We start from the raw sequence: 26,073 nt of genomic DNA on the forward strand, positions 1-26,073 counted from the left end.
GTTCATGACTTATGAGCTTCGGTATGGGGTTCACCTTGATCTTGCCTCTGACTTCAGGTGGGAATGATCGTTGCCCATCGAGGGCACGGAGCTCCGTTGCCGTTCCGGTCCGATGGAGGATGGCTCTGCCTGCCGCCGTGTTCTGTAGTCTGACTTTTTGCGAAGCCATAACCGCATCCAACAGCTCAGCGAAAGTGTTGTGGATCCTGAGGGCCGCTAACTTCTCGTTTGAGGTGGTGAAAGGGGGATCCAGGGCCGTTTTGTACACACCTCTGATGATGCATTGACTTGTTCTTGGTTGCGTTTGTTTAGCTAGTGGTAGTGATACGGCATGCTATATGTTACTCTGCTGATCACCAGAGCCTGGAAAAAGCGAAGCGTGTCCTCTTTTGGCATGCCCTTGTGGCTTCTTGTTATTCGTTTGATAATCCACGAGATCTGGTTGGTGGCAGACCTTAGGGTTTGGATGGTGTGGGAGGTTTTCAGGTTACTCTGGATCCAAAAACCCAGAATCCTAGTCTTATTGCTTTCAATGATCTTCTGACCCTCTAAATAGAGGTCGATAGGGCTGGGGGAATTGTAGTTTCCCCGCCGCCGCGAGGGAAAGCCAACTTCTGGAGGCACTTTTGCGCCACTTGGCGTTCAATATATCGGTAGCCACTGCTATTTTTGTTCGATGTAAGCATAATTTTTGCTATATATGCTCATTGCAACTATACCGTGTTCCGAAATTGTTTTATATACAGAATAATTCTATGTAAACGGGTTCGATATAGTCAGGTTCGACTGTATTGTGGACTGGGACATACTGAGTCAAGCACCAAGGAACAGGCACGTTATGCAGTGCATGTGGAGAGGAGGAGGAAACGGCTGAACACCTGACACTTTTCTGTAAAGGGCTTCACCAAACAGTTGAACACCGCGGGGCTGATTTTTTCAGAGCATTGAGGTTTGGTGACAGTGGAGGCAAAATAGACGAAGTGGCCAGAAATAATCAAAGAGAGCTTATCTGATTCATGGCTAAAATCAAGGCAAGAGTGAAATTTCATCCTCCACTAAGTACAAAATATATTACTAGTCACGGTTAAGTAATGTGTGTTGCTACCCGATTTAAAGGGTTCAGCCTTATCCATCCATCCATCCTGGAGTCACATGACTCCCGTCGGTGCAGCTTGCTGCCAGCAGTTCGGGTCAGTAGCTTCAGCGCTCGCAGCCTCCTGTGCCAGCCGCGGTCTAGTGAGGCATGAGTTGATAGAAAACACTGGGCACGACAACTGGCTTCAGCAGCCGCTTTGTAAGTCTTACCTGAAGTCCACAGAAGTGCTGACTGCACACTACAGAGCACTACATGGTAACTTGGTGGCAATTAATCCTTACTCGATGCGGCCTTAGCCACTGGTCATGCTAACTGCTGTCGGAAGGTATTTTGTAAAAAGACACGCCCTAGTCTCTTTTTTTCTGACTAGAGCATTATGACATGCAGCAATGGTGCATTACTGAGCAATTAAAATGACATATTGTTCAACAAAACCTACTCATGCATGAAAGCACAAAAACAAGGCGAAAGACTCTGAAAAATGGACACAACAGTAAGCACCAATCTCACAGGTGAACAAACTTGCCATTTCTGGCAGACAATAAGCACACCGTCGGCAAGCTAGGTGAAATTATTTGGCACCATGCTGGGCCCTTTATTTTCTATAGTATCATTTTTGCACATCAAAACGTACGGTGGTGAACCCAACGAACAAGGAAATAGCATGAATATCATATGCTTATGCATAGATCACAACGTGTGGTCGTCTGCTCGAGTTTTACTAGCAGTGTCGGCAGCGCAGCTGCTGGATGTGTTGCAAGCATACACCGCAACGGGCTCTATAGTGACCATGTCAAGTGGAAAGGATGAAAAGGGAATAGGAAGAACAGCGGGTTTATGGCTCATGTAAAGGCACTGGATAAAGTTGTCCCGATAAAGTTGTCCAGCCGAGTGCTGCCAAAGCCTCTCTGCTGCGACTGTGAAATAGGCTTAGGAGACGGAAGCAGTTTTGACAACAGCCATGTACGGCAAACTTTCTGGCGCGGCTGCGGTTTTGCTCAAGGTGAAGGAGGTTGAAGAAAAGCTGCATGACCTTGCGTTAAAGCTGGCTACCAAGCAAAAATCAGATTTTCTTGCTCGCGCTGTTGGCATATGAAGGCGACACACTTTGCTATCATAAGCTTCGATTCTATAAATGGTCTGCTGTCTTATGTAAAGCGCAAGTTGTGTGGTGGCGATGTGATGGAGGACAACAGTGGACGGGACTATGGTCTCGCCATAAAAATAACGATCTTGTGCATGATCAGCAGTGATGCCTTGTCGGCGCAGTATTTTCCACACGTGAGAAGCACCAAAACATGCAGTCCGTTCCTCGTAAACATTCTCAGCGCGCACGAAATGCAGAGCACTGACAATCAGCAAACAGCACTAAATGATTTAGACTAACTAAACGATTTTGACTAAATTGACATATATTTTACTAGAAGATGTCAAACAGCAAGTACTGTACCTGGTTTCCAGACGTCTGCACTTAGGACAAGCGCCAGGTACAAAACAGGTCCTGTGGAAGGATGCCTTGCAGCCTATGTAGAATAAAGCACCACTTGAAAGCAGCAAAACATGGATGCAAGAACCTATGAAAAACTATTTTTCAATGCACCTCGTTTACTGTCCATCTCAGTGTCCAAAAAACAATAACGGAATTACCATATGGCAAAGACCTTGCACAAAAGAGAAAATCTGAGTATAAGAAATTTATTTTTGAAAAGATTTTCATATTTGGGCCCTTCTTAAAGGGACTCTGAAACGATTTTGAAGATATTGTACAAACATAGTGGGTCACTAGGGCAGCTCCTTCTGACCAATAAGTGATGCATTTAGGCACTCTGTGTAAATCTTGTAATTTATTATAAGGTTTTCAAAATGCACAGTGGCTCAGCAACTGAAACGCGATACTTGGACAACATGGCGGCCGGTACTCTCTTGTGCCATCGGTGGGCGCTGGTGACACTGAGATAATGCATTTTTGTGCCACATGAAAGTGAGAATCTTTCAGATGTATCGGAACTGCATTCAGCCTCCTCAGTGATCACCGGTGGTACAAAAAGTGCCGGCTGCCACGCTATCTCAGTATCACGTTTCAACCACTGAGCACTGTACATCGCTACCGATCGCAGCAGCACTGCTCCCCTGAGTTATCAGCCGCCCCACCCCAATTGACGCATGTTGCCCATCTGATGTCAGTGGCGCGAGCTATCTTATTGGCTCCCCAGGTCGCATCATCGATAATTTTTCTAACTTTATGGTGAACAAATTTTGTTCGTAATAGTTGGAATGTTTGTTAATTTGTTTCTATAAAAAAAGTAATGGAAACAGAATACACTACGACAATCTAGCAGTACACTCAAGTACTTTTAGCATACAGCAAGTGTCGTCTGCTTGTGTTACAACGTGCTCTGTGTTGACGCAAGCTGTGCAGTCAGTGGGTATCAATCTTTCTTTCTTCCTCTTTTTTTTCGAGCACCATGGCTCGCCCTTATTGCATTGTGAGCTGCAAACATAGCGATCGGCGATGTGTCAAGTTGAGACATCCTGCACTTCTGCAAAGCAGCAGACAAGCGGAGTGGCTGCAGTGCATTGAACTGTCGCTATCCGATCTGCACCAGCATCTCTACATGCTTGCAGCCAGCACTTCATGCAGAACGATTCTACCACAATAGAGTTTAGTGTGTCCAGTATTCGGGTAAACACAAGCGCAAGTGGATCAGGCATTTTACAGGATAAGTGGAGGTGCAAATATGAATGGCCTGCATGGTGCAGCCACCTCGTGGGACAGAGCTCAACCAAACACAGAGCTAATATAGCAGTAACCAAGTGTATTCTACTTTGCTGCTGGTGTAAATTTGTGGCAGAAGCCTAGTTGTGAACACGTGTATTTTTAAATGTTAGGTTGTCTTACATTTGGTTACAGTAATATTAGCTCTGTGTTTGGCCGGTTAAGCTCTGTGCCACCAGATGGCTGGACTGTGCAGGCCGCTCACTCACATCTATGCTGAAGCTCCTTGAGCACAGCGGTAGTAGTGTAGAGGCACCTTAGTTTATGCCTCCACCTATCCATCAAAATGTGCAGCTCGCCTGTGGTTACTAGAATACTAGACATGCTCGGCGCTACGACAGAATGTTCGCGACACACGCTACTTGGATAGCTCTCGCTGGGGATTGATGGCCAGGCAGCTAACAAAGAGGTTGGAAGGACTTTGGGTGCTGGCTCCAAGACAACCGGAAGTAGATGTCACGACGTCACATCCTGTCGCAGAGCCGGTGAAGTCGGAGCTTAGCCCCAATCAGTCGACAAACGAGTTAAGGAGAAAAAGCATGGCTCGGGAAAAGGGTAACTTGTCTAGCAGCAGCAGCGGCAGCAGCATCGGCGTCGCATCAGAATGACGCAGATGCTCATGTCTACACGAGACAAGTGCTGCTGGTGTGTGCTGGCACAGGCTAGCATTCGAGGATATTAGAGTGTTTTAGTTGAGAACCTTTAAGGTTCACTCTGCTCAGAGTTGCCAGCTAAGCCACAGCGGAGTGGCGTGTGATTTTCACGTTTCAGTTATGCGTTTAGCGTAGCGTAGCAGAACTTTCGTAGTTGCAGTGCCCTCTGGCTGAATTCAAGGTAATGAAACAAAATAAAAACACCCATTGGTCACTTTCATAAAGCAAAACGAATATATATAACTTATTTGTCTATGAAGTATCTACACATGTGCTTGTAAAGCATTACCGGTCCAATTTATCCAGTGGAAAATAAAGCCTCCTCACCATGTGACACACCATGTGATAGCCAGCGAGCTTGCATTCTGCATCCCATTCAATCCTTTCTGATGCCAACACGCTGCACAGCGCTACATTGCGCACCACATCCTCCCATGCTGTGGGGTTTTCAAATGGGTCAGCACATGCAACTTCTTTTAGCAAACATAAATCTTGCGAAATCTATACGAAATCACTTTTCAGTAAATTGGAAAGTTGGGCTAGTTGGTGAGTAATCATCATACCTTGCTGGTGAAGCAGTGCACTGACACGGACACAGTGAAGACACACAAGAAAGGACGACACTCGCTGCACTCGCAACTGCAGCGAGTGTTGTGTGTCTTCACTGTGTCCGTGTCAATGCGCTGCTTTACCAGCAAGGTATGATGAAATCACTTTTGTGGCTTGTACTGCGCAGACGAACATAACGGCATGGTGGAAGTACATGGCATGGTCGAGAACATATCACTGGAGGCAGCCATCTTGGAAAGAGTAAGCCAAGAAGGGTGCCTCGATGCACGCATGAGAGAGGGCGCGCGCCTTGACCACCCTCGCCAGTGAAAGCCGACAGCAATGCTCTGCACTTCACTAAGGCAGTTTGTAAGCAGACCGTGTTTATCGCTCCACTAGCCCACTTGCGGCTATGCAGAGGGCGCATATGCATTCATGCTTCCGCTCTGCTCATCTGCTGTGTGGAGCATAAAAACGTCAAACTAAAACACTCCATTAAGAAATGCTATGCTAAGCGTCTGGTCCTATCGATTTGCTCTCTCATTTAGAAGGCAGAGGCTCCACCGGTCTATGTTAACGCTTATCGCCACAGTTTGGTGAAATCAGACATGATCCTGCCATATGCTACTGCGGTAGAGACGGCTATGGATCAGACCAACGCTACGAGTGCTCAAAGCCAGAACCCTACCGAGGAATGCAGTGAGCCCTCCTCTTCGCACCCCCCCCCCCTCGCCATCCACCTCCCACAATACTGGGATCAGCATCCCTCAGCGTGGTTCTTCAGGTCAAATCGCAATTCCAAGTGGCTGGTATGCGCTCTCAAGCCTCAAAGTTTCATTACACCGTTGCAGCACTCTGACCTGCCACTATTGTCAAAGTAGATTTGTTAGATGCCCCACTGTCTACCGCCATATATGACGATCTCAAGGCAGCCTTGCTACAGTGCACAGCAGCTTTACAGCGTTCTCGCATCCAGTAGCATTTGTCCACTGAAGAACTCAGTGACTGACACCCTAGTCAACTTCTTCCCGAATGAGGCAGCTGCTTGGAGACAGCATGAGATCCATCGACAACACGCTGTTGTGCAAACTGTTTTTGCAATGACTCCCGGCTAACGTGCAGGTGATCCTGGTGACAGCTTCTGCCATGGACTTTACCGGACTTTCCATGTTGGCCAACAATCATGGAAGTAGCCACCCCAACCATCGCAGCCATGACATCGTCTCTGGATGACAATACAGCCGCCCTGCACACCCTTCACTCCTTCCCTGCTCTCCAGCTGTGCAATCTCCCCTTGACCCCTTGTGTGAGTGCCTGGAACACATCATCTGTGCCGTTGAACATTGCCGCGCGTCATATTGTCACCCACAAAGCAGTAGTTCCAGCAAATCAAGACACACAGGCACCCGGCATGAAACATCACCTACAATGCCTGGCGTTTGCCGCTACCACCACCATTTTGGAAACAATGCTCATCACTGTCAGCATTCTTGAGGTTGGCAAGGAAACAGGCTGGCTGACCTCTAACGGTGATGAGCGATCCAGCCCAACACACGTCGCCTTTTCTACGTGATGGACATAGTTATGGGACAACAGTTCTTAGTCAACACAGGAGCTGACATAAGCATTATTCCCTCCCTATGCTCCAACTGAAAAGTGACACCTGCGTTGTGATTCCAGTTTTTTCGCCACGCTCCGTCATGCTAAAAACCTTGATCTTCGACAAGTGTTCCATTGCACTTTCCTGGTTTGCAGACATCCATTGTGCACTCATTGGAGCAGACTTCTTACACAACTACAGACTTGTCAACGTTCAATGACGCTGTCTCATTGGCTCTAACTCAGCTGTCCATTCCCTGTGTACCAACACCAAGCACATCGCTGATCGCGCCTACTTCTGCCATGTTAGACGAACCATTTGCCGAGCTCCGCGTTTTCCACTTCAAAGCGCCTGCCGGACTGGACGCAACTGGTCCAACATGACTTGTGCCATCACATTGTAATTGCCGGCCCACCAGCCTATTTTCGACCCCGGAGTTTGTCCGCAGAGAAACTCAAGATCACTCACGTGGAGTTCGAACACATGCTGGAACTTGGCATCATCCGCCCTTCCTCCAGTAATTGGGAACCACCACATCACATGGTGCCTAAGAAGACGAGACTGGTGCCCATGCGGCAATTACCGGGCGATAAACAACATTAGAGTTCCTGACTGCTTCCCTCTCCTGACCATTCAGGACTTCATGATAGCATTGCACAGTGCAACAATCTTTTCCAAGATTGATCTCGTTCGCGCTGTTATGATTAACCTCTCAACTGTGGGAAATATTCAAGCGGGCGTTCCCATGTGGAGATGATTTGCCTCATCCCAGAATAGGCTGCTCGCATGAGTCTGAACTTTGACTTCATCAGTGTAGGAAAGATTCAAGCGGGCGTTCCCATGTCGAGATGATTTGCCTCGTCCCAGAAAATGCTGCTAGGGTCAGCCTACAGTTTGACCTCACCACTATGGGAAAGATTCAAGTGGGCGTGCCCATGTCGAGATAATTGCCCTCTTCCTGAAAGAGCGTCATCCTTCTATGCCCTGGGCAGACACAAAGGGGAGGATCTAGGAGCCTGAACAACTTGCAATCGCCTGTTGGAAGCCTAGAATTTTTTTTTTATTAATGGCGACAATGACAACTTGGCCTTTTTAGTATGCTACCTTCACGACCTAGCAGTGAATGGAATACTGTGTAAGGTCTCTGTGTAATACTGCTTAGGGACTCAGCTGCGACAATGGACATTGTCCACCCTGCGTTTGTGAAACCTGAGGATTTCCCCTGGGAATTCCTTGGATCCGGCAAGTAATCGAGGAGAAAAGTGTTTGCTCGCCCATAGCCAGCGTGAAGATTGAAGAGCCGTTTGGACTGTTGCTGACTGAAGCAACCGTATTGCCAAATCTGCCGAAACATTATCCCTGCTTATTTTCAAATCCCTCAGAAATGCTGCTGAAGAAAAATGGCCTGAGTTTTGGCGACCATATGGTCCAAGCTCTCACGTGTTCCAAGATTCGAGAGGCTGTGGTTTTCAGGGATGAGAAGGCTAATTGCGGGCACACAAAGTGGCAAGCCACGACAGAGGGCAGCATATGCCTGCTGCCCTTTGTTTCCCTTGTCGAGGCCCTAAGGCCTTCAGACAGCGATCCAATCGAGTGCGCATTCAGAGGTAGTAGTTGTCGAATTGGGCGCATCCATAAGTTTCTTGTTTGTAAATAGAGCGCAATGCAAGTTTTCTTTCGTTTGTTAGTTATTAAGAGCTGATTAGTTTGTATTCAGAATTTCTTTGTATCGTTTGTTGTATGAGGCAGTTACAAAAGATGCGCAGCCGGTGTTGTGATGATGTGGCTCGTGGCCGTGCTGATTTTTTGCAGATAAGCATTGATATTGGAGGTTTGTAGAAACAAACCATCTTGGGTAATTCAATGGTTACACAGCAGAGTAGGTGCATTTATCAGTCACCATTGTAGAAATTTGATTTGCTGAAGTGCGTTTGTAGAAGCAAATATTTTTTTTTTTTTGCACGTAGATAGTTCTTAACTTTAAATGTTTTAAATGCCACTTAATTAATCATAATTCAGAGTTGAAGTGGTGAGCAAAGCCCAGTACGTTTTGCATTAGAGGCACTGGTACTGGAAGGTAGCATTGATCGAACGAGTAACTCACTATGCGACTTTTATCTGTTTGATCATTTTCAATGCACTCTCAGTCTCTTGATAACTGTGGCTTTCTCGGGAAAGGGAAACAAGAAAATACATTAGGCATTAGGTTGGTTGAAATACGCACAGAAGTCTGGTTTTTCTCTTTTGTTAATATTCAGGGAATCTCGAACGAGGGCTGCAGGTAAGATTCTAATAAAGTTTTATGTGAAGAAAGTGTGAACCTGGCAGTTCTCATGATTAGTTAGGTGCTCTCTGCTTGTTGTGCCCTGGGCTTGTCATGGTTTATTCCCAGAAGGTGTCACCTGGCATGCCTTGGAACGATCGGCAAAATAAAGCAGAGGCACGTGGTTTACCGGTCTCCTTGAGGTGCTTGGATACTGCAACCCCTTTGAGACCTCCTGTGGTGGTGGACGGGCTGTTATGATCGGCCTCTCAAGTGTGGGAAAGATTCAAGCGGGCATTCCCATGATGAGATTATTTGGCTCGTCCCAGAAAAGGCTGTTAGGATCAGCCCGGATTTCAGCCTCACCAGTGTTGGAAAGATTCAAGTGGGTGTTTCAATGTCAAGATGATTTGCGCCGTCCCAGAAAAGGCTGTTAGGATTAGCCTGGACTTTGATCTCACCAGTGTAGGAAAGATTCAAGCGGGCATTCCCATGTTGAGATAATTGCCCTCTTCCCCGAAAAAGCATCACCCTTCTACGCCCTGAGCAGACACAAAGGGGAGGACCCGAAGGAGGAGACACGAAGGGGAAGAGCTCATCCACTTCACAACCTGACAAAGACACTTATACTTCCACAAGTTTCTTGAGTTTTCCAAGAAGACATTGACGACCACAAGACTGCAAGTGGTTATTTAAGGCCGTCCTGGCCTTCGTCTTAGGCAGAACCGCTCGAGACTCAGAGTCACAATCATGTACCAATAAAGTGAATACATTCTTTTTTTATTTTTTTCATCATCACGATTGCCACCTTCATCGTCGTTTCCCAATTCTTGCGGTGAAGACCCTCCTCATCCAGTCAAGATCGTATCAGTACCTATCATCAAGTACCAGTCGCAGCAGAAGTCATTTCTAAGACCACCATCACCACATCGTCACAAGCTCTTCCACAGAGGAACATCTCCAACCCTTGCCATTGTTATTTTCACACCTTGCCAGTAAAGAAATTACCATCAACGCTGGCAAAAGTGAATTCAGTCGACTGGAACTGGAGTTCATCAAGCATATCGTCGATGCAAACTGTATTCGACCACTGCCATCCAAGGTTTGCGTCATCAAAGATGTTCCATGACCAACCACACTGACTAAGCTTCGCCAATTTCTCAAATTTGTCAATTTCTACCACCGATTCATTTCTAACTGTGCATGACTTGTGGCTCTGCTAGACGCTATGCTGCGAAACAAGTGTAGCCAAGTGCTTCAGTGGACTGAAGAGGCCATGGACGCTTTTTCAAGAGTCAAGTCTGCCCTTGTCAGTGCCATGCTGCTCAAACACCCAAAGCCAGACGCACGCACTGCTGTTGGTGCCACTGATGGTGACACTCTGCAGCAATCAATCAACACTGTGTGGCAACCACTCGCATTTTTTTTCAATAAACTGCAGCCTGCACAGTTTCGCTACAGCGTGTTCGGCTGTGAATTGCTTGCCTGGCTACCAGACATTTTTGCCATTTCCTCGAAGGACATGCATTTACTGTCTTGACAGACCACAAGCCCCTTGTGCATGCAATGAACCATATGGTGTCCTGTTGCTTGCACCGCAAGAGCAGGCACCTTTCCTACATCTCAGAGTTTACAACAACACACCGTCATAGTGCTACGGAACAGTATTTGCGATCACGAAGAGGCGAGCAGCGTGAAGATGACGACGACGATTAGAGGCTAGCGCGGGCTGTTGCCTCTGGGCCCAGTGCGGCGTCATCATCATCATCATCAGCCTGGTTACGCCCACTGCAGGGCAAAGGCCTCTTCCATACTTCTCCAACAACCCCGGTCATGTACTAATTGTGGCCATGTCGTCCCTGCGAACTTCTTAATCTCATCCGCCCGCCTAATTTTCTGCCGCCCCCTGCTACGCTTCCCTTCCCTTGGAATCCAGTCCTTAACCCTTAATGACCATCGGTTATCTTCCCTCCTCATTACATGTCCTGCCCATGCCAATTTCTTTTTCTTGATTTCAACTAACATGTCATTAATTCGCGTTTGTTCCCTCACCCAATCTGCTCTTTTCTTATCCCTTAACGTTACACCCATCATTCTTCTTTCCATAGCTTGTTGCGTCGTCCTCAATTTAAGTAGAACCCTTTTCGTAAGCCTCCAGGTTCCTGCCCCGTAGGTGAGTACTGGTAAGACACACCTATTACACACTTTTCTCTTGAGGGATAATGGCAACCTGCAGTCCATGATCTGAGAATGCCTGCCAAACGCACCTCAGCCCATTCTTATTCTTCTGATTATTTCTGTCTCATGATCCGGATCTGCAGTCACTACCTGTCCTAAGTAGATGTATTCCCTTACCACTTACAGTGCCTCGCTACCTATCGTATCGTTCTCTCCCGAGAGTGTTAAACATTACTTTAGTTTTCTGCAGATTAATTTTTAGACCCACTCTTCTGCTTTGCCTCTCCAGGTCAGTGAGCATGCATTGCAATTGGCGCCCTAGTTACAAAGCAAGGCAATATCATCAGCGAATCGCAAGTTACTAAGATATTCTCCATTAACTTTCATCCCCAATTCTTCCCAATATAGGTCTCTGAATACCTCCCGTAAACACGCTGTGAATAGCATTGGAGAGATTGTATCTCCCTGCCTGACGCCTTTCTTTATTGGGATTTTGTTGCTTTCCTTATGGAGGACTACGGTGGCTGTGGAGCCGCTCTAGGTAGCTTTCAGTATTTTTACATACGGCTCGTCTACACCCTGATTCCGTAATGCCTCCATGACTGCTGAGGTTTCGACAGAATCAAACGCTTTCTCGTAATCAATGAAAGCTATATATAAGGGTTGGCTATATTCTGCACATTTCTCTATCACCTGATTGATAGTGTGAATATGGTCTATTGTGGCATAGCCTTTACGAAATCGTGCCTGGTCATTTGCTTGACAGAAGTCTAAGGTGTTCCTGATTCTATTTGCGATTACTTTAGTAAATAGTTTGTAGGCAACTGACAGTAAGCTGATCGGTCTATAATTTTTCAAGTCTTTGGCATCCCCTTTCTTATGGATTAGAATTATGTTAGTGTTCTTCCAAGAGTCCGGTACGCTCGAGGTCATGAGGCATTGCGTATACAGGGTGGCCAGTTTATCTAGAATAATCTGCCTACCATCCTTCAACAAATCTGCTGTTACCTGATCCTCCCCAGCTGCCTTCCCCCATTGCATAGCTCCCAAGGCTTTCTTTACTTCTTCCGGTGTTACCTGTGGGATTTCGAATTTGTCTAGACTATTCTCTCTTCTATTATCGTCGTGGGTGCCACTGGTACTGTATAAATCTCTGTAGAACTCCTCAGCCACTTGAACTATCTCATCCATATTAGTAATGATATTGCGGGCTTTGTCTCTTAACACATACATCTGATTCTTGCCAATTCCTAGTTTCTTCTTCAGTGCTTTTAGGCTTCCTCTGTTCCTGAGAGCATGTTGAATTCTATCCATATTATACTTCCTTATGTAAGCTGTCTTACGCTTGTTGATTAACTTCGAAAGTTCTACCAGTTCTATTCTAGCTGTAGGGTTAGAGGCTTTCATACATTGGTGTTTCTTGATCAGATCTTTCGTCTCCTGTGATAGCTTACTGGCATCCTGTCTGACGGAGTTACCCCCGACTTCTATTGCACACTCCTTAATGATGCCCATAAGATTGTTGTTCATTGCTTCAACACTAAGGTCTTCTTCCTGAGTAAAAGCCGAATACCTGTTCCGTAGCTTGATCTGGAATTCGTCTATTTTCCCTCTTACTGCTAACTCATTGATCGGCTTCTTATGTACCAGTTTCTTCCATTCCCTCCTAAGGTCTAGGCTAATTTGAGTTCTTACCATCCTATGGTCACTACAGCGCACCTTGCTGAGCACGTCCACATCTCGTATGATGCCAGGGTTAGCGCAGAGTATGAAGTCTATTTCATTTCTAGTCTTGCCGTTCTGGCTCCTCCACGTCCACTTTCGGCTATCCCACTTTCGGAAGAAGGTATTCATTATCCACATATTATTCTGCGGTGTATTTTCTTGTAAATATACTTGTATATAGCTTTTCGTCTGCGTCTTCCTACGTAACATATCTGGTGGGGGTGGACGTTCCCTGTACCTCTTCACGGAGCTTCGCAGTGGACGGTACGTCGAGCCTTCCTTCATGGCTCCCGGTGATGACAACTCGACTCCGCCGGCTCCGACACCTGCTGCCACTTCGACGACCTACATCACTCTCCCCGCTCCCTGTGATCCTGGTGTATTATCGGGCAAAAACGGGGACGACGTCGATGACTGGATCAGCCTGTACGGAAGTGTCAGCTGCAATAACCAGTGGGACCCTACTATCATGCTTGCCAACGTAGTCTTTTACCTCGGTGGCACTTCGAGTTTGGTTTCGGATGCACGAAGATGAGCTCACCAGTTGGGATTCACTTAAGCAAAAGCTTCGAGACTTGTTCGGCAACCCCTACAGTCACCAACTTGCCGCGCAGAAGGCGCTTTCCGGCCGTGTGCAGACGTCAACAGAGCCCTATGTCATGTACATTCAGGACGTTTTGGCTCTGTGCCGCAAAGTTGAAGCACACATGACTGAGTCAGACAAGGTTTCCCACATCCTCAAAGGCATTGCCGATGATGCCTTCAACTTGCTCGTATTCAACAACGTGGCGACGGTGGATGCAGTTATAAAAGAGCGCCGCCGCCTGGAACTCGCTAAAAGCCGACATATCGACCAGCAGTTTGCCTGTTTGCCCAACACCCCAGCGACATCTTCCTGTGCCGATGCTCATAGTTCCAACAACACTGCCGATGTTAGCCGGATCATCCGGCGTGAGATCGAGGCCGCCTATCCGGCTGCCTTTGAATCCAGCCCCACCAACACATCTGCAGTCACGGTTTCCCTGATCCAGGCAGTTGTCCGCCAGGAGTTCAAAAACATGGGTCTTCACACCATCTGCCCGGCCCATCGCCCTGATACTCGCCCGGCTTCTTCGATTCTGCCCCGTCCCGCATCTTCTTACCCACCACGTTTCCGCAACCCATCTGAATGGTGCACTGCTGACGACAAGCCCATTTGTTTTCACTCCCATCGAATCGGGCACATTTCTCGGCACTGTCACGATCGCTGGAGTTCCCCGACCTGGTCTACTTATACTGCCTACTCTCGCCCCTCAGGTGGCCCTTCTCGTCCCTATGCCGCACGCTCCGATAATGCCGCTGCTGATTCTCCTGCACCGAACCGCCCCTATTCTCGTTCGCCTTCGCCCCAATGACGACAATCTCGCTCTCCCCAGCCCCGTCGCTCCTTTTCGCTGACTCCCTTCGTATGCCGCTCCCAGCGGGAAAACTAGACGATGCAGCGCCTCGAGGTGACACTGCATTGCTCCCTACGCTGCCAAATCCTCTACTGACCTTGCCCACTCATCTGAACCTTCTTGACGTGCAAGTCGACGGTGTTTCTGTGTCTGCTCTTATAGACACTGGGGCGCATTTGTCGGTAATGAGCACTGACTTTCATACCTGGCTCAAGAAAATAATCACGCCCACCATGACGCCTGTTGTCCGTGTCGCCAATGGCGGAACAGCCCCCGTAATTGGTATGTGCCTGCGTCTCCTTCCCCGATGGCTTCACTATCGTGCTATTCACAGTTATCGCCCACTGTCCCCACGACATCATCCTCGGCTTAGACTTTCTCTCCGCACATTCTACTCTCATCGATTGTTCCGCCAGTACTCTCCGCCTTGACCTGCCTGTTCTGGATTCCGCTGAACCACACCCCAGTTGTCTCAGTTCCGTCGACTTCGTTCGCTTGCCACCTTCGGCACTGACTTACGTTGATTTAGTATCATCCCCACCAGTCCCTGACGGTCACTACATCGCGGCTCCTATGCAAGATGTCCTCCTTACGCACAGGATCACAGTACCTCATACAGTTTTATCTATTATGGCCAATTGTGTCTGCCTGCCAGTGGTCAATTTTGGCTTGACGACACAAGTGCTGCCACGCGGGATGTCTCTGGCCCAGCTTTGCTCAATCGAGGATCACTCAATAGCATATATTGCAGTAGACGACAATTCATGCGGTCCTACTCTACCATCGCAGTCGGCAACTTGTACCATCGCCGACTTACAGAAAATGATTGTGCGCGATTTGCCATCCGAGCACGCTCGTGAGCTCTACCGCATTCTGTTTTCCCACCATGATATTTTTTACTTTAACAATCATCCTTTGGCCAAAACTACAGCTGTTAAACATCGCATTAATACTGGTGATGCCCCTCCTATTCATTGCCGCCCGTATCGAGTGTCACCGGCTGAGCGTCAAGTTATTCACGCAGCAGTTCGCAAGATGCTTGCCAAGAACATTATTGAACTGTCATGTAGTCCATGGGCATCACCTGTTGTACTGGTCAAAAAGAAGGATGGCTCATGGCGCTTTTGCGAGGATTATCAGCACCTTAACAGGGTTACCAAAAAGGATGTGTATCCCCTACCTCGGATTGATGACGCCCTTGAGTGCCTCTACAGTGCTCGCTATTTCTCCTCTATTGACCTTCGCTCCGGCTACTGGCAGATTGTCGTGGATGATCTCGGCCGCGAGAAGACTGCTTTTGTAACACCGGACAGTCTTTATCAATTCAAAGTGATGCCGTTCAGTCTATGTAAGGCTCTTGCCACTTTTGAACGCATGATGGACTCCCTTCGTCACGGTTTCAAATGGTCCACGTGCCTGTGCTACTTGGATGACGTTATAGTATTCTCCTTAACGTTCCCTACGCACCTCGAGCGCCTCTCCTCAGTCCTGGACGTTTTTTGTCGAGCCGGTCTGCAATTCAATGAATCGAAGTGCCAATTCGGCCGTCGCCAGATTACCGTCCTTGGACATCTCGTTGACGCGAACGGAGTGCAACCAGACCCAGGCAAGATCCATGCTGTTACGCACTTCCCTGTTCCGAAGTGTGTCAAGGATGTGCACAGCTTTATCAGCCTTTGTTGGTACTTCCGCCGTTTCGTGAAAATATTTCGCGGCCATAGCACGACCACTAACTGTGCATTTGAAAAAAGACGCCCCTTTCCAGTGGGGCAATAACGAGGCCTCTGCATTCTCGCATCTAATTGAGCTTCCCACAACGCCTCCCGTTCTGGCCCATTTCGATCCTACTGCACCTACCGAAGTCCGTACTGATGCCGGCGGTCATGGAATTGGCGTAGTACTGACACAACGCCAGCGCGGCTGACACGGCAATGACCGTGTTATTGCTTACGCCAGCAGGCTCTTCTCACCCTCCGAGCGCAACTATTCCATCACTGCGCGTGAGTGTCTGGCCCTAGTTTGGGCGGTTGCGAAGTTTCGCCCATACTTATATGGCCGACCCTTTTCCGTTGTCACAGACCATCACACACTTTGCTGGTTATGCTCACTGAAAGATCCTAGAGGAAGACTTGGTCGCTGGGCATTATGCTTCCAAGAATATTCGTATACTGTCACCTACAAATCTGGCCGGCTACACAAGGACGCTGACTGCCTGTCTCGCTACCCGGTAGACGAGCCTGAGGACGTCGACAGTAGTACCGCCAACGGCATTTTCTCTGTGTCTGCCTTCGCTAACATCGCCGACTAGCAGTACCGAGACCTATCGCTGCGAGCCCTCATCGAGCATCTGCGCTCTACTCCTACCGACGCATCCATTCGGCGATATGTCCTCCAGGGCAGCATTATGTATCGAAGGAACTTCCTCCCTGATGGCTCTGATCTTCTTCTTGTCGTGCCAAAACAACTACGACAGACTGTGCTCTTTGAGATGCATGACGCACCCACTGCAGGACATCTTGGGGTAACCCGCACGTACGACCGCGTCCGCCGCCGCTTCTATTGGCCTGGTCTCGCTCGCTCCGTTCGACGCTATGTTGCTGCCTGTGCGTGTTGGATTAGACCTCCTCGGTCCCATTCACACGTCATCCTCTGGAAACAAATGGGTAGCCGTCGAAATTGATTACGCCACCAGATACGCTATCACGCAGGCTCTCCCTACCAGTTGCGCCACTGATGCTGCGGAGTTTCTCTTGGGTGACATTATCTTGCTTCATGGCGCTTTGCGACAGCTGCTTACTGACCGTGGTCGAAACTTCCTCTCGAACGTTATCGCCGGGATTGTGCGTTCGTGCTCCATTCAACACAAGCTGACTACCTCATACCATCCTCAAACCAATGGCCTGACAGAGAGGTTAAACCGCACTCTTACCGATATGCTGTCCAAGTACGTTTCCAAGTACGTTTTGTCCAAGTACGTACGACTGGGACACTGCCCTTCCTTACGTCACATTTGCATATAATTCTTCCCGGCACCACACCGCCGGATTCTCTCCCTTTTATTTATAGTACGGTCGTGAACCTACCTTGCCCCTAGACACGGCACCTCCTCCTGCTGCGATCTCAACAAGCGAGTATGCGCGCAACGCCATCGCCCTCGCCGACCATGCACGCCAGCTTGCCCAGCTTGCCCGTGCTCGACTGACGGCCTCACAAACCACTCAGCAGCGTCAGTACAACGCCCGCCATCGTGACGTACAGTTTTCGCCTGGAGCGCTTGCGCTCCTGCGGTCGCCCTCTCGTCACGTCGAACTTTCAGAGAAGCTCCTTTCGTGATACACAGGGCCCTACCGCGTGCTGCGCCAGGTGACGCCTGTGACGTATGAAATTGCTCCTGTGGGTTCAACCTTGCCCTCTCCTCTGGCATCTAGTGATGTGGTGCATGTCAGTAGGCTCAAGACCTTCTACACTGCTTCCGAGTCCGGCCTTCAGTCGCTCTGGGACAGCACTTTAGCAGCCGGGGATAGTGCTACGGAACAGTATTTGCGATCACGAAGGGGCGAGCAGTGTGAATACGACGACGACGATTAGAGGCTAGTGCGGGCTGTTGCTTCTGGGCCCAGTGCGGCGTATTTTCTTGTAAATATACTTGTATATAGCTTTTTGTCTGTGTATTCCTACGTAACGATATCAAGGGTACTGACAATGTTCCAAGTGACATTCAGAGTCGCATCAATGCCGTTTCCACATCCACGTCGGAACCTTTGATTATTGATGTTGACTTATTTGCCAGTCAACAGTGTGATGGCACCGAACTTCGTGCCCCCTGAAAAGCATCAACTTTCCTGAAATTGGAGGATGCCGTTTTGATGTCAGATGGTACATCCGTCGCCTGTGACACTTCTACCATCATACCTCGACCATACATTCTTGCATCCCTTTGCAGACGCCTATTCGAAATAGTGCACAACTTTAGCGCATCCGGGAATATGCGCCACACAGAAGCTTCTTTCCAGTCGTTTTGTTTGGTCTCAGCTAAAAGTGCAAGTTCGCGATTAGTTTTGCTGCTGTTTGTTCCAAAATCCACCGTCACCCCATTCCGCCAGCCAAATCTTTTCTTCCACTGGATGCTTTGCTTTGACGACACTGTGAACCTGGACCTCGTCGGCCCTCTCGCACCTTCGGAAGGTTACTCCTACATACTGACATGCATCAACTGCAATACACGGTAACCAGAAGTTACACCCATATCTGACATCTCAGTGCCCACTGTTGCAGCAGCTTTCGTGTCTACATGGACTTAAAGGTTCGGCTGCCCATCCACAATAGTCACCAATCGCGGTGAGCAGTTTGACTCGGCACTTTTCCACAAGCTGATCAAACTTCTTGGAACGACACGTTTTTGCACGACTGCTTACCACCCACAGTCAAATTGACTGGTTGAACGTTTTCACCAGCATCTCAAGTCCTCCCTTGTGGCACATGATTCGCTGGAGAATTGGGTCCTGCATTTGCCTCTTGTCCTACTTGGTATCAGAGCTGCACTGAAGAGCAACTTGGGTTGCTCCTCTGCTGAGCTAGTCTACAGCACTCACCTACGCCTTCCATGCGATTTCTTTGCAGCCACCACCAAAACACCTATGCCATCACCTGCCAACTACGTTGCTGAACTGCAAGCTTTCTTCAGCCAGATATCACCCACACCTACATGTTCGCAAGAAGCAAGGTCTCCATACGTTTCTCCTGCACTCACTTCTTCTACCCACATTTTTGTGCGTAACTGTGCCATGCGCAAGCCTTTGCAGCTGCACCACTCCAGCCCATATTCTGTTCTCAAGCACAGTCTACTGACTTTTGTTGTGAACGTGAACGGCCGACCAGACACAACTGCCCTGGAATGTCTCAAGTCTGCCTACATTGAAGCACCCTCGCCATCGACACCACCAGTGTGCGACAAAACCCTGCTGCATCCCTCGACGCTGCCTCTATATGCGACTCCCAAGACATGCCGTGTCACATGGCCTTTCCATCGTTCGTTGAATTTTCCTCCTTTCTAAGGGGGGCGCCCTCTGTAGTGGCGTCGCATCAGAATTACACAGATGCTCATGTCTACAGGAGGCATGTGCCGCTGGCACGTGCTGGCACGCACTGGCACAGGCTAGTGTTCGAGGGTATTAAAAAAATGCTACGCTAAGCAACTGGTTGTGTCAGTTTGCTCTCTCTCTCTCTCGGAAGGCCGAGACTCCACCAGTCTATGCGGTCGCTCGTTGCCACACTTGTAATCATCTATAGCTCTCTTAATATGAGCCGCTTCACTTAAATTGTGGCATGAATGTTTTAGTGTAGCTATACGCTATGCGTCTACAAAATTTGTCTCAACCGAATCTATCTCTTGAAACGAAATAGCTTTCTTTTGGAGCCACACACATTTTTCCGTATCTGGCCAAATATGAGTGACTTGTCAATTGGTCTCTGCCGGTGGTGATGTCATTTTTTCGACCAGAGCAGGCACCACTGCCACCAGAGAAACTTACTAGGGATCGCTGACCTCACCACCTTTGCCGACAGAAAATCCTCACTTAAAGATAAAAGGGGAATTTCCATTTGTGTGTGGCAGGCTGGCAGCATGGCTTCATGAGGGGCAGCGAGGACGCATCACACCAGGTGGCTGCACCATGCAGGTCGTTCACGTTTGCAACTCCGCCATAGACTCCGACTAAAGGGGGCTGCAGGACTTGAGCCCCCCTCCGAAATTTTCTGCTGGGGGGGGGGGGGGGTGTAGGGCAGAGCCACCCTTGGCAATGCCGAAGCCCAAACCCCCCACCACTTCCACCCTCCTTAAAGTGTCATTACCAAACTTCTTTCCGTTGCCTGCCTGTACTGTTTCACTTATCATTTTATTTTGGCTAAAAGCTTACTGCATCATTGTTGATGCAGGCGTACACAGCTTTTAATTCATACTTTCCCTTTATTTCTGCAAATCCTGACAATAAGAGGACAAGTGCATTAGGAGCACAAGCGGCGGCTACCTCATCTGTATTTTTTAACTGCAACGTTTCTTTAACATTTTCACTATGAATACCATGCACAAACGCATTATATTTAAATATATACACAGGAAAAACATCATATTTTTTCAAGAGCAGAGGTAGCCAAGAATTATTTCTAATGGTATGTTGCGTGATTTTTTGATCCTTAAAAAAAAAAAAAAAGAAAACGGCAGACTTCAATGGCCCCTTTCGCAGAGTTGTCTGCGACTGCTGACACTAGCCTGCAGCAAGCCTTAGTAAAATGTTTAGTCGCCAAGATACCTGTGATCTTTTCACAGGTATTTGTATCTTCTGCCATGGAAGAACAGCCACGCTCTGCCTCTGGTCTCTTCCATTGAGGCTGTCCAATACCCATGAATTTTTAGGGTGAACTTGTGTGTAATGTGTGACCGCTGAAGCAAGCCCACGCAAATCCTCTGTTAACTTTTGGTACAGGTGAAATCGTACAATGCATTTCTGTGTCTATGACTGCTGAAGCGAGCATGCTGCAAGCCTTTAGTTAATTGTGCAGTTGCCAAGGTACCTGTAATGGCTTCAGCAATATTTGGCTGCGACCACGGAAAGGGCGCATTCAGCTTCTGTTTACTTTATTAGAGATCTTCGAGCCTGTGAACACTTAGGATAAATTTGTACCTGTGACAACTCAAGTACAGCGAGTATCTTGTAACTTCTGTACCTGTGAAATCAGTTTGGTTTTGTGCTAAAGCAAGTGTCTTGTAACTGCTTTTGTACCTGTGAACTCTTCAGTAACATTTATTTATTTATTTGGTACACCTACATCGCCTGCACAGCATTATCGTAGGGGGTTAAAATACAGGTGGTCACAATGGAAAAACATTCAGCAAGATCAAAAGAATACATCAGTAAATGCAACATCGTTTAAGCCCCGAAATTTGCAAAAGCGGAAGACAAACTAAGTACCAAACAAAGTAAGTAACAAAGTAACTAACAAAAAAAAAAAAGTAACAGTAGCGTATGTGCAGAGATGAATAACAGAACATTAGAAGAATATGGCTCTCAATAGCATTTTCAATACTAGACGCTGCCATCACTTCATTAGGGAGCTCATTCCAATCGTTAATCGTGTTCGGAAAACATGAATACTTAAAAACATTGGTATAGCACTGATAAGCTCTAATTTTGTTAGCGTGGTCTCTCCTAGATGAAACGTAATGCGGCTCCTTAGTGAACAGTGTTTTGTTGATACCAGTTTTACTTTTGTACATACTCTAAAGGAATTTCAATCTTAGGATTTTCCTGCATGAAGAGAGAGTTTTCCAACCCAACCCTTCCCGTATTCCGGATCCTCCGATAGTAAAATTATAATTTCCTGTTACGAAGCGTGCTGTTTGCTTCTGGACGCACTCTATTTTGTCTGTGAGATTTTTAGTGTAGGGATCCCAGGTAACGCGTGCATATTCTAGAATAGGCCTAACGTCTGCTAAATACAAGGTTTCCTTCAGTGATGAAGGAGAATGCTTAGAATTTCGTTGGAAAAAGTGGAGAATACGGTAAGTTTTCGCGCTGATCGAGTTAACATGATTAGTCCAGTCAAGTGTTTCAGAAAACATAGCTCCGAGGTATTTAACATGCTCAGTGGTACTGAGTGGAATATTATTTACGCAATAGGAACTGAGGAATCTTTTCTTTTGCTTTGTAAACTGCACATTGTAGCTTTTACCGGTATACAGAGTCATCTGCCGTCGGTTGCACCAGATAGACAGTTTTTCAAGGTCATTCTGTAAGACAGACGGCATGGCATTTCACTGTACGATACATGACACAGTCGTCGGCATACAGCCTAAGGGTTGATTTAAGGCCTACTACTAAATCATTAATATAAACAAGGAACAAAAGTGGCACAAGCACAGAGCCCTTAGGCACTGTCTGCAAGTGTCTGCAACTGTTTATGTGACTGTTTAGTAATTTTATTAATGCCCAGTGTGTGTATCAAATCTCTAGTAATTTTACTGTGTGCCACCACTGGAGCAGGCCTGCAGAAAGTCTGGAGCAGGCTTCCTTCATGGCTAAGACACCTGTGAACTTTCCAGCACATACTGCATTTATGTGCTGTGACCGCTGAAGTGAGTCTGCCTGCAGTAGGCCTCCTACTAACTTCCTTTGTACCCCCATCCTGGCAGAGCGCTTTTAAAATTCTTTTACTAGCAGAAGTGCATCTGCAAAATGTTAGCTCAACTGAAGTGGTCTCGTCACTACAGTCGAACCTGGGCTATATAAACTCACAAAAAACACCTATTAGTTCGATATAGAGCATAATTCTATATAAGTCTGCTAAAGAATTGGATGTCATAAAAGCACATATCATTGATAAAAATCACTTTATTAATGAAACTAGCTTAGTTTCACATGAAATAGTCTTGATTTTTCTTCTGCTTGGAAAATTTCGCCGCCTGCAACACAGGCACATCTCCACATTGTCTAAGAAGTCGGAGCAGGTGAGGCTGCAACCTTCCACATTTGCGCAGAAGCACTGGACTAGTGCGTGCGCACCAATCACTTCGGAGGAGGAGGAGGAGGAGAAACTTTATTATTGCAGAAACCGTTGCGCGGTTTATTCCTGGGTGGTTCCCTCTGACAGGGCTCCACTGGCGATCGCGGCTCGCCGGGCCTGGTCGAGGGTCGCCAGTTGGCTTCCCAGGTCCAGTTCGGAGAGTCTCGCCTCCCAAGACCACGTAGTGAGTGTGTGTGTTGTGACTCGTGGCGAAATTGCGTCGCCCGGACGGTCAGTGCATTCGTGTGTTATGTGCGCGAGTGTCGCTGTGTGGTTGCTACACCAGGGACATGTTCGGGACGTATAACTGCCTGGGTAGATTGCGTGTAGACGAGACAAGTGTGGGTATGTGTTAGTTTGCAGGCGGCGCCAGTCCCTTGCCTGGAGTTTATTGAGAGCTTTGTGTGGGGGAGCGTATTGCGTTCTTCCGAGCTGTTGGTCCTGTAGTATTTGTTGACCTGTCGTTAATAACTCGTGGGTCGCTCGTCGGTCTGTCGGGGGCTGAAGAACGGTGGGGTCTGCCGCTCGGCTAGTGAGACCTCGAGCTGCGCAGTCCACCTCTTCGTTGCCCCGCAGGCCTTCGTGCCCGGGGCACCAGACGATACCATGGGTCCATTGTAGTGTGCGACCCAGGATTCAAATGGCTTGTATAGGGAGTGTTCCATTCAGGTATAAACGACAAGCCGCTTGTTCTCGGCGTCGCGAAGTGCGAGAGCGATTGCTGCTGCTTCTGCTGCTGCGCTGCATGTGGCGCGGATGGAGGTTGAGGCTACCAGGTTCCCCTGATTGACAACGGCGATTGTGTATTTGAGCCCGCAACGTGGTGACGAGGGATACGGGCTAGCGTCCGTGTAGTACGTATCCGGGTCTCTGAAACAACGTTTGTGCAACATGCGGGCACGCGCTGCTCTTCTCTCCTGATTGTGGGTGGGGTGCATGTTCTTGGGGATAGGGTCTACTACAATGTTCTCTCTAATGTGGTTAGGCAAGAGTTGTGTTTCTTCTTTGCAGTACTGAGGTGTCAGCGGGTACCCTAGCCGTTGAAGAAGGTGTCTTCCCTGTTGAGTCTTGTTGAGGCGCTCCCTCTGCGCTATGAGCGTGGCACTTGCTAGCTCCTCAAAGGTGTTGTATACGCCTAGCGCTAGTAATTTCTTTGTGCTTGTGCTTGACGGTAGCTGTAAGGCCGTTTTGTACGCGGTTCTTATAAGAGTGTCCATGCGTTCTGTCTCGCTTTTGCGCTTGACTTGATACGGTAGCGCGTACGTGACACGGCTGATGACGAGGGCTTGTACCAGTCTGAAGGTTTCGTCCTCTGTGAAACCATCTTTGCTGCGCGCTACTCTGGCGATGAGTGATGCGGTGCTTCTTACAACGTGATTTAATTTCTCTGAGGCTAGCTTTATGCTGTTGTTCTCCTGGATGTGCATACCTAGTATGCGTGCGGTCGGGACGCGCTTTATAGGTTGCCCGGCAATCTCGAGATGTATTGGCGGGGCTCGATGTTCCTTAGTTTGCTTAGGCCGGATTTGAAGGTACTCCGACTTGTGTGGGGCACACCTCATTCCTGCTGTGGTTAGGTATGACTCGATGTATCCGATAGCTGCGAGTAACGTGTTTTCTCTGTCGCCGTATGAACCCTTGGTTGCCCATAGAGTGATATTGTCGGCATAGAAGGCACATCCGAGTTTTGGGATGTTTTCCAGTTGTAAAGCAAGTTTTCTAAGTCCGATGTTGAAGAGGAAAGGAGATAATATTGACCCTTGCGGAGTACCCTTCTGCGGTAGATCATATATGTCCGATTGTACGCCTGCTATGCCGATGCGAGCTTTGCGATGGCTGAGAAAAGCCACGACATAATGGTATACTCGCTCTCCGCATCCTATGGCGGCGAGGCCATCTAGGATGGTTTCGTGTGCTATATTATCAAATGCTTTTTCTACGTCGAGGGCTAGGAGTATGTTGTTGTTGCTGCCCGGTTGTGGGTTGAGGACCTCTTCCTTGAGGAGGAGGAAGACATTCTGTGATGACACGCCTTTCCGAAATCCGTACATGCAATTGGGGTGTAGACCATGTTCTTCCATGTGTTGTTCCATTCGAGTGAGTACAATTCGTTCAAGAAGCTTGCCTAGGCAAGACGTAAGCAAGATCGGTCGTAATTGATCGAGCCTGCGCGGTTTTCCAGGTTTGGGTATAAGGACTATGTGAGCTGTAGTCCATTCCTCGGGTAATGTTCCGCCCGGTGCCCATATTTCTTCGTTCAGCTGCTTTGTAAGGGCTCGCAGCGTTTCATCGCTTAGGTTTCTCAAGATGGCATTGGTGATTCCGTCGGGACCCGGTGCCGTGTTTTTCTTGAAGCTCTGTGCTGCCGCGTATACCTCCGCATACGTGATGGGTGCATCAAGTATCTCGTTCGGAGCTCCCAGATATTGAGGGTATGGTTTCGGATGCCCGGTCTGGATTCCCGTGTACGTTTGCTGGAGTTGCTGTATGAGTTCATCCTCGGTTCCCGGATATTCGCCAACGAGTTTTTGTAGGGTTGTGTTTGTTTCTGTTTTGGTATTTGAAGGATCGATGATGCTGCGGAGTATGTTCCATGTCTTTTTGGTGCTTAGCGTGCCTTTAAGCGAATCGCAGAACGTGCGCCAATTGTCCCTGTGAACCTTCAGGGCATAATCGTTGGCCTGTTTAGTGACGTTTGAAATCCTAAGTCTAAGTTTGCGATTTAGCTTCTGTTTTCGCCATCTTCTTGTGAGGCCTCTGCATGCTTCCCATAAGTGTATTAGATGGTTGTCGATTGCCGGCGTGTCGGTATCGGTTTGGTACACTTTAGTGTTGGCGTCATATAGTTCTTTGATGCGTTTGGCCCACTCCTTGATCGTGGTTAAGCGGCCTTGATGTTCCGGGAAGGGCAGACTTGTATCTAAATCAAGCTGTTGCCTCTCCCTAAACTTAGGCCAATTTGTAATTTTGGCCTTCCCTAGTGGTCGGCGTAGTTTGGCCGAGGCGCTGGTGATTTCGATAATGTAGTGATCACTACCCAGTGAGTCGTCTAGGACCCTCCAGCTTGTTCCCACGGTATCGTTGGTGATGGTGAGATCAGGAGTCGTGTCCCTGCTGGCACTGTTTCCTATTCGAGTAGGCGTACCTGGTACTGTAATTAGTGTGTATTCGTGGCGCTCTATGGCTTCTAAGAGCTTGGCGCCCCTGGTGTCTGCTTTCGAGTAGCCCCACGTGTTGT

At 48.1% G+C, this 26,073-nt stretch overlaps 1 protein-coding gene across 4 annotated transcripts in view; it reads right to left on the minus strand.

Annotated features, from left to right (window-relative positions):
• Rubicon (run domain Beclin-1-interacting and cysteine-rich domain-containing protein rubicon) overlaps positions 1-26,073 on the minus strand; it is a 415,700-nt gene that overhangs the window by 9,702 nt on the left and 379,925 nt on the right. For all 4 annotated transcript variants that reach the window (XM_075679515.1, XM_075679514.1, XM_075679513.1 and 1 more), the window contains one exon: positions 2,547-2,619. In XM_075679515.1, coding sequence (XP_075535630.1) covers positions 2,547-2,619 — 73 coding nt within the window. The remainder of the gene's footprint in view (positions 1-2,546; positions 2,620-26,073) is intronic.

Source organism: Dermacentor variabilis, chromosome 2 (genome assembly GCF_050947875.1).
Source record: "Dermacentor variabilis isolate Ectoservices chromosome 2, ASM5094787v1, whole genome shotgun sequence".
In the NCBI taxonomy this organism is placed as follows: Eukaryota; Metazoa; Arthropoda; class Arachnida; order Ixodida; family Ixodidae; genus Dermacentor; species Dermacentor variabilis.